At 41.6% G+C, this 9,429-nt stretch overlaps 1 protein-coding gene across 6 annotated transcripts in view; it reads right to left on the minus strand.

Annotated features, from left to right (window-relative positions):
• Nucleotides 1-9,429, minus strand: part of plch2a (phospholipase C, eta 2a) — a 148,015-nt gene that overhangs the window by 3,960 nt on the left and 134,626 nt on the right. For 3 of the 6 annotated variants that reach the window (XM_013914071.1, XM_013914070.1, XM_013914069.1), the window contains exons 18-21: nt 8,833-8,917; nt 6,803-6,949; nt 6,419-6,498; nt 4,023-5,262 (exon numbers count right to left, since the gene is read on the minus strand). In XM_013914071.1, the coding sequence (XP_013769525.1) occupies nt 4,036-5,262; nt 6,419-6,498; nt 6,803-6,949; nt 8,833-8,917 (1,539 nt within the window). In that variant the 3' untranslated portion in view covers nt 4,023-4,035. Of the gene's footprint in view, nt 1-1,550; nt 1,580-4,022; nt 5,263-6,418; nt 6,499-6,802; nt 6,950-8,832; nt 8,918-9,429 lie in introns of those variants that run through there. The other 3 variants (XM_013914072.1, XM_013914073.1, XM_005745862.1) reach the window with 3 other exon arrangements.

The following is a 9,429-nucleotide window of genomic DNA, read 5'->3' on the forward strand; positions in this document are numbered from 1 at the left end:
TTCTCATTCTGAAACTCACCCTGGTATGACGATGTGTTCACTGCCCTACAAATTACCTACAAACAAAGGCAAATACTTCAGAAGGAATTGGCTGATATGCTGGAGATGGGAGTAATATAAGAGCCATACAGTGGATGGTATGACCTCTTGGTTCTTGTGGTGAAAAGAGGATTCTGTAGAGTTCTGTGTAGACTAGCACAAGGTAAATGTGGTGTCACAGTTTGATGCGTATCCCATACTCCAGGTTGACAAACTGCTCAATTTTCCACAATACTTGATTTGACCAAGCACCACTGGCAGATTCCCTTGTCTCCAGAGTCTAAGGAAAAAACAGCCTTCTCTACTCCATATGGTTGTATATGGAGCCATGGCCACATTCCAGTTCTTCTTGGCCCAGGTGATGCAGCAACACACTGCATAAGCTGCCGCCTACCTGGATGATGTTATCATTCACAGTAACATCTGTGCAGAGCATGTGCAGCAGGTGGCTGCAGTCATGTAGTCTCTGCTGAGGTGGGGGTTCGGGGTTCATGGCCAACCTGAAAATGTTTGCAGTTGTATGAGGGTTACCACCTGAGAGGCAGACAGGTGCGCCCTCAGATGGCGAGGCCAGCAGTCATTGCATCCTGTCTGTAACAAAACCAAAACGGAGGTGAGGCAGTTTTGGGGCTGGCTGGTTCGTCCCGAACTTTGGGGAGCAGACCAGTCCCTTAACAGACCTCACCCAGAAAGTTGCCCCCGATTTGGTCCTGTGGATGCAGCAATGCCAGGTGGTGTTTCATGTGAAACCCTGCTCCAGACCTAACTTCTTCCCTCCCGTTTATTCTGAGGACTGACACTTTGCACACAGGGCTGGGGGTAGTTTTGTCGCAGCAGGAAAAAGGGCTGATCACCCTGTGGTGTATTTCAGCTGAAAACTGTGAGTGTTAGACTTACTATAGCACACCTGAAAAAGAGCGCTTGGCTCTGGGGTGGTGGTCTCTCTTTATTCCTACGTCCTGGGGTGCTCATGGACCCTTTGCTCAAATCACGCCCCAATGCAGTGACTCTATTGCATTAAATATTCCAATCCCAGACCACCATTGGTATCTAGGTCTTACAGCCATATAAGTTCAACGTGATCCATAGGAGAGATATGATGATCACCTCTCCTCTTAACCTAGCTTCAATAGCACTTTCCCATAGCTTGATGTTAATGCTCATCAACTTCACTATAACCTTAAAAGCTCCAGGAAATATATAAGGACTTTCAAATATTTTAGCCACTTTTTTTTTTAAATGATAATTACAGACCAACTTAAATTTTAAATTTTTTAAGGTTTTTTTGTACTACATCATGCAGGTCCTGTGACATTAGTTTAATGAATTGTCTTTTCCACTTGTCCACACCAAGTCTCTATTTAAACCCCTAAACACAGATGAAGCTGAATTGGTGCATTGGTGAGGTACAGTATTTTTGAGAACAGGATGAGAACAAACAACTATGGTGGGAAAGAGAAAAGTTGGTGATGGATGAATTTAAGAGGCTGCATGCATTTAACAAAGTTTACCTGACTTTGGTCATCCTCTCAATTCTGCACTAGGATGGAAAGAGAGCATGCAAAAAGGGACACAGAGGGAAAAGGGTAATTTAGACAAACTGAGAAGAGAAAGACTGTAAGCAAGGAAACAGCTTTTTGGACAGAAGAAAAAACATCCTCACAAAAACTGGTCTCCATATCAGAACAAATCTCTCTCCATGTTAGACTGAAAAGAAAGATAATAGATAACGCTGCTAGAAAGGATTTATCTGCCAGCATCATATGACTTAACAGATGTCAGCTTGTAATCAGGCCAGAAAACTTGTAATTCAGCTCCCTACACAAACTTGCTTCCCCCATAAGGTTCATCAAACAGCAATGGCAATCACATGATGAACTGCAAAGGGCTCAAGGGGAGTCAGTTTAGGTAGAACAGCTGGTGTTTATAAGGAAGTCAACTCCTCTAAAAAATGTAATGTGTGGCTCAAAGGGGGATTGTGTGGACATAACTCAGACACCAGTACCTCGTGACTCGCAGGACTCAGCGGTTGTCAATTAAGTACCTAAAATATTCTCGGTTTCAGGACTCAAGCTGAATATATGTTGATTGCTATTAAATGCAATGGTGAAGTAAAGTAAAGGGTTTTATAAGATTCAATGCAAAATCCAGAATCCGAAACAAATACCCATGAAACATTCCATGGATAGTTGTTCTGGTGGCAAATTCTTTGTATTTCTATATTTTAAATAGAAGAACACATCTCTGAAGCACCAGATGTCCTTGAACAACATTTTCTAAGATGGATGTGGGCAATCCTTGCCCGATCAAAAAAGAATTTCTTTCGCATCCACACAAACCATATTTTTCAGACCATAACGTGCACTGGATTATAAGGTGCATTAAATGAAACAAAACAGTCAGTTAAGTCAAACTTTACTCATCTCATTCTTCTTGCTTCCTTCACTTCCGTATCATTGATTCATTAATGTTGAATTCTATCACAGCTGCTCTATTCCCATGTTGTTGCAGTATATTAATCACCAACCTCGTATTGTGGATGGATTATCTCAGTTGTTCTCCTGACTGAAGTTTGGTTTATTTGGTTTATTTACAGCATCCTGCCATGCGATTGCATTTGTCCCTAACCATCAGGAACCCTCACGTTAACTTTCATCGATTGGAAAAAAGTTCGTGTTCATCCTCCAGCTTCACTGTCTTTATGTTATGCTAACATAGCTGTGTCGCTAGCGATCACGTAGCACATCATTATATACCACCTAGCCCAACTTCAGTAACTCTACAAACGTCACTGCTGTTTAGTTTTCTGTCTTCATTTATGTTGGAAGTGATAACAGAGCTGTACGTTTTAATTTGTTTCAGAAATCTCTCAGTCAGAACATGCTATATCATGTTTAGGTGGAGGCTAGCGAGCTAACTTCCTGCTAACTTCTAACTCTGTTAAATTTCATAAATGTAATAAATTCTGTTTTCATGGATGCCTGGATGTTAAACTTAATTGTTACACCTGGTAAAGCAGCAACGCTGATCATTTTATTAAAGATGAAAGATTTTAGACAGTTTTTAACTATCAGTGATTGACTTTGGGACCTGAGGCTGACGGCGTTTAGGACCCAGATTACTCCGCGAGGCTGAACAACCCATTGACCCACCCATTGAACAGAATATGGTGGTGAAAAACGTTTCTTATGTTAACCCAAGAGCTGTTAAAACTGACCGGGAACACTAAAGTAAGGGGTGGGGGTGAACGTAACCGGAGGGTTAAGCGGTGCGGCTTCGTAGCTTACCAAAGTCGAGTTTTGAGCACCGTGTAGCACATAAAATCGGTTCTAGGTCAGTAAGCACAACCAGAATTCATACATAAGGTGCACCGGATTATAAGGAGCACTGTCAATTTTTGTGAAAATTAAAGGCTTTAAAGTGCGCCTTTTAGTGCAAAAAAATATAGTTGAAAATCATGAAAAGTGATCTTTTTAAACTTTTATGAAGACTTTGCTAAAGCTAACCTTTCAAACATTAACCAAAGCATCCTACAGAGCAATTTTATGTAATTAATAGATCTACTACCACATTTTGCCTTATCTTTAGAAATGTTTTGAACTGAACTAAATGCTTTAATACCCCTGAATTATTCTCTAAAAACAGTTTAGGACAAGCACCTGCTTGACAAATTAAAAGAGTCTAGTTTGAGTTTTTTTATACTTTGTTCAAATTGAATGATTACTATTGTTTCTAGACAAAAACTTACCATTTTTCTCATCTGTCAAGCATGTGGGTAAAGTAAGAGGATTTTAACGACATAAGCAAATTTGAAACAATTTCAATCATGAGGCTTTGATGAAAGCTACTGAACTCTAAGAAACGATTGATGGGGTTGGATTTGACTTCATTTTATCAGAGGCATGTTGCACAACACAGATCTAACTAACGGCAAAAGGGAAAGCTGACAGCACGTGCTACTAATACTGCTACAGCACACCATCTACCTGGTGAGTTCTACATCTGCCTCAGATACATCTTACCAGCAAAGAACATTGGAGACTTATGGCGCAACTCTTCCATTTTCTGAGCAAACAGGGCATTCATCTCTCTTTGAAGGGTACCCACAGCCCTCTTCCGGGTGTCAAGAATAGAACAAGGGGGCAGCGTAGGAAGAGACTCCAAACTGCTCAGACTGCCAAAGCTCTGGCAGCTACTACTGTCACTGAGCAAGAGACCTGAATTCATGTCACTGTATGTCAGTTTAGTGAGTACAGAGCCATAAACAGCACCATAGTTGGGTGGTGTCGCCTGCTGCCAACAGTGAGTGCTCCTGCAGTCTGGTGCGAGGCTTGGTGCTGGTGTAACAGCATTGGAGGATCGTCTGCGGGGAATGCTGCAGGAACGGGTGTACCTCTGTGATGTACCAGGTCGATTGTGGATATACTGGGCACCAAGTGTTTGTCTGAACTTAGATCTGGGGAATGGCATGGGCGAGTACTGAAATTGGGCCTCCATACAAGTCTTGGGTGTGGGAGGAACCTGCTGTACGTTGGGCTGGGCACCTAGGGACTGGGGCATGGCATCAGGTTCTGACTGGACTTGTCTCTTTGACGAGGAAGAGTGGTTACTTTTCTTTGGTCTCTCCCCATCTGTCACCTTGGACTTTTGCTCAACCTGACCCTCTCTTTCAGCCTCTGGGCTCCCCCTTGAGCCAGTCACACATGTGATGCAGTTGGAGGACATCCCCACACTGCCCGAGCTGCTAACAGCGAAACGTGCAAACACATTTGGCTTCGTGTCCAGCGGATCATGAATGCGGAGCCGAATGGCGCGCTTGAGAGGTTCACTCATTGGTCGTCGCTGAGTGTAGAACGAGCGCTTACCTTTACCTTCCTCGGGATGAAAATTTGTGTCGGAATGGTTCCACGGTCCCTTGGTTTGTTGGGGTGCCAGTGAATCCCCATTGTGGTGCTGAGAGGTAGCAGCAGAAGCCTTTTCTCCCTCCCCGGACTCTCGTTCCTCACTAGCTCCCTCTGAGCTGTAGTCTTTGGTGTCAATTGCAATGTCTGGTAAACCTTTCTTGATTTTGGGTTGACCTTTGGTAGGTGCACTGGCCGTGCGGCGCAGGAGGTGGGCCCCAAACGGTTTCTTACGGCTGTGCTGTACAGCAGTGTGACTGTCCAGGGAAGCCTGCTTTGGGTTTCTGTGAAACAACCCTTTTATGCCGCTGGCTGCTCTTGCCTGACAAAAACACAACAGGACATCATTGCCAAACACAATTCCCAAATAAGTTGAAAATATTGAAAACAATCTGCCATATTACACTAAATTCATTGCACCCAATGAATTTACTGCAGTAGTACATACATAGGATTAGTATAATGAGCATGCTTAAAATAAGGAAAGTAAATTAAATCCACATTTCCTACAGAAACGCACATGTGTGACTGATCTCTCATAGATCACACTGACATGATCATCCAGCTGCAACCATGCTGACTAGCTTTGAAATCCACTTGGATTCAAAGTGTTAGACATTTTAAGCAACCAGCTGAAGATCCTGTAGCAAAATATCAGTTACATGTACACATGCTTGAAGGTAACTGGCAAAGTTGAACAAAAACCTTCTCAACACTGCATGGATGTTTTCACTAAAACAGAAGGTCAAAGGTTACAATGACTGGAACAAAAGAAGGACACTGTGGCCGTGATGATTGTGAAACTCAGTGTCTTGGGGTCTTAACTGACTAAACTAACTAAAATTAACTTCCATCAAGATGGCTGTAAATTCAAAAACAGTCCCAGCCTAGAGATCATAATTTGTGAAGATCATTTGTAGACCACGGATTTGCTGACTAGTCAAATTACTAGGACAGTACTGTATAACCAAAGGAACAAAGACCATGTCAGCAGGCTAACTCACCTCATCTTTTCGGGATCTTGACTATTGTAGAAAGAGTTCTTGGCAAAGCAATTCATTCTTAGAGAACTTGGAAAGAAAGCAACTGGGCTTCTTTAAGTTTCTGGAACGTCTAGTACATAGACACCTATACTGAAAGAATTTCACTGCCTAGACCAAAAACTGCAGAGGCTGGGAAAAAAAAGTGGGAACAGAACAATCGCATTCTACCACCTTACAATTTTCAGTACTTTAATTTAATGGACAGTTGAACAATTTGAGGGGGTGTGCACTGAGGAGAATGATGCAGGGTATGTGGCTCATGCAAGATTCTGACTGGATCTCACTACACCCAAGTTTTGAGTGGCAGCTTCAGGACTCCTAAACATTGTCTGCTTCTATGTTGAGCATTTCATAAAAGAGAGGTCCACTGCAATCACAAACAGACATGGGGAGAGGTGAGCAAGACTTTAAGCTGGTTTCTGCAGTAATACCCACCTTACCAGTGACGTCATTAACAGCTACATGAACAAAGATGGAAGCTTCCTCCATTCCTTCCAAGTACACATGGCGATAGCCTGCGTACAAAAATGTCAGAGACAGCTGCCTTATCAGGGACTCAAATATAACAGCCACAAAGGAATAGCTGTAGCCAAATACCCAATAAATACCAGCTCAACCAGCAGCAAAACTATCAATTGACATGATGTTAGCAGAGACTCGGAATCAAGAGCACCAAATTAGTTATATATAGTAGATGTATAGTGAGTTTGTACAGTGAGTTTCCGGTTTGAGTTCCTTGTTTAAGTATATAATCACTAAAACACAGCAGAAAACCTTGAACGAGTGTTAGTGCCATCCAAAAGCAGCACCATGTCTTACCTGGCATCATGCTGTTAAAGGCAATGGTACGCTGGCCAATGAAGTCCTGGCCAATTGGGTCATGATCCCACACAAGGAAACGAATCAGGGCCAGCTCGGGCATGTGAACCATGAACACCAAAGTCTCCTCCCACATCGGGTTGAAACCTACAGAACCATCCCAAATAGGGATGCAGAAGGGATGGGATAGGGGAGATATGTGTGGGAGGTGAGTGCAAAGGAAGAGCAGATAGGAGAAATAATATGATAGATAGCACAATAAGAGTAAGGCAGATAAGAGGACAGCTTTTTGGCAAACGGGCATATAAAAGAGTAATAGAGACAGGGCAGCAAATTATCTTTGCACTCATCAATTATTCAGGGTGTGTTTGAGAGAGAGAGTTTTTGGTGCTGCCTGTGCATGTCTCATCTTGCTGGGCTCCTCAAGTATATATCAGAAAGCTGTCAAACTATATACACAGATTCACCATATTATATTATATTATATTATATTATATTATATATGTACAAAGCACAACAACAAACCACAGATGTCTACATGCAAACACATGGACATTGACGTGACTGCGAGTGTCCACAGAAAACTCTCGACTACTTTTAGAAGCTGCAAGAAGCGTCTGCTTCACAGGAATTGCAAGGTTGAACTTGCAGTAAGCTTCATTTGCACGGTGCTTTCAGCTGACATGTTTAGTTGAATTTCCTGACATTACTCCTACAAGTTCACCCTGACATGGCTTTGCACACCACTAGAGGTCAGCAAAAACTAGTTAGCTGTTCCAAAAGAACAAACAAAAAAAACCAGCATCTATTAGCAAGAAACTACATCACTGATAGCAAAGCTCCTCTGTTGTTTTTTATATATATATAATTTTTGCCTGTGTGCGTCACAAAAGCAATCTTGAGCACCATTAACTGTCTAATGAGATCCCCATTCAGCTTTCTGAACGTGTTCCTGTAATTATTTCAGGTGGTGATATTGTATTTTCAAACTGCTGTATGAATGAGTTCATTCAGTTTAATATGTCTGAACTGCAGTTACCTTTACACCCACGGTGATGTCTTTCAAAGCACATAAACCTTTCAATACTGAGGTTAAGGTCACTCTTTCAAAATGAATTCAATCCCATCTTTAAAACACAGGTAACTGTTAAAGAGCTGGGCCCCAAATGTTAACATTTCTGTTTAGCAATGCTGGGACACAGGTCTGACCTTTATCAGATTTAAACCAAATACTTAACTATGTACTGCATTTATGGCATCAAAGGCTCAGGAAGCAGAAAATTCTGCAAAGTGAAAATAAAATAAACAATAAAAGGTGAATCAAATGGACCATTATGGCAAGGCTGGGATGGTCAATTTGGTAAAGTAAATCCGTTGGATTCATCTTTCTTTGCCTTTAGACAACAATTCTGATGGCAAAAGAGCCAAACGGGACAGGCAAACAAAAAAAAAATTCTGCAGAGTTTAAAAGGTAAAAACAGTTGGAGTCCATAAACAGCTTCATGTTGGGATGTCATGTGGAAACTTGTTTTTATCTAAAATCCAACAGATGGAAACAGCTGTGGTTGCAAAAAGACTTCCAGTCATGACCTAACCTCTTTAAACACTTCTTCTTGGCTGAGTTTATAGGCTGAGCCACTCGTTCTGACTCATACTAAATGAGAAAACACTGTTTTTTTACCATGTTTAAGATGGATGATTACCTGTAGTATGAAACCACACACTCATTGGCTAACGACTTGTCAATCATCAGTCATCAGCTAATAAGCTTGCAGTCTGTTTCTCAGTCAGATCCGCCCCTTGGCAGAAGTGCTGAAGTCAAGACTTCAGAAATCAATGGACGGCATCACTCTAGCTGTATATATTTATATGTATTTTATCTCTTTGTAAAGTTTATTTTATCTGTTTTCATTGTAAACCTACATCGGTTTTTATGTCGTTTTCTTCTGTGTGTCAAGCACATTGAGTTTGAGAAATTGAAATGCACCATTTAAATACAATTGACATTTCATGACTAAATGGAGACCCACCATTATCATCCACCACTCTGGTCTGTTCCTTGCAGCAATCCACTGGGAGGCCAATGATCTCCACTTCCACAAAGGGATCAATGATCTGTCAGAAAGACATTGCACAGTTTTAAGACATCTACAATTTTGACCATTCTTTCAGCAGTCAGAGGTCAGGCCTAACTTGCAGTCTCTTCTTTAATTAAAGGTTTTTATCAGGTTGAGGTCAAGACTGTGCAGGTCCACGAAGTTCTTCGACCCCAAACTCTCTCATACATATCTTTGTGCAGTCATGTTGGAAGAGGAAGGAGCCATCCCCAAATTGCTACCACAAAGTTGGGACCATGAAATCTCATTTCTGCTGTTCAATACCTAAGAAACTTAAACTTTTACAAATGATTGCTCAGCTGTGTCTGTAATCAAACATCTCTAACTTTGCTCTGCTTCACTTCAGCAGCTTCAGGTAATGTTCAGATGCTGATTCATGGTTTTCTTCAGTTTTGATCTACTGCAGAATAATTTAGGTTATCTGCTATAAAATGTCAGGCCAGGAAAATCTCCTTCATGTTTTTCTGTTTTTATCCACAGTTACTTTGACACAAAGGCATCTGCTGTGAT

The sequence above is a fragment of the Pundamilia nyererei genome, unplaced genomic scaffold (assembly GCF_000239375.1).
Source record: "Pundamilia nyererei isolate P.nyererei 1_Seehausen unplaced genomic scaffold, PunNye1.0 scaffold00169, whole genome shotgun sequence".
Classification (NCBI taxonomy): domain Eukaryota; kingdom Metazoa; phylum Chordata; class Actinopteri; order Cichliformes; family Cichlidae; genus Pundamilia; species Pundamilia nyererei.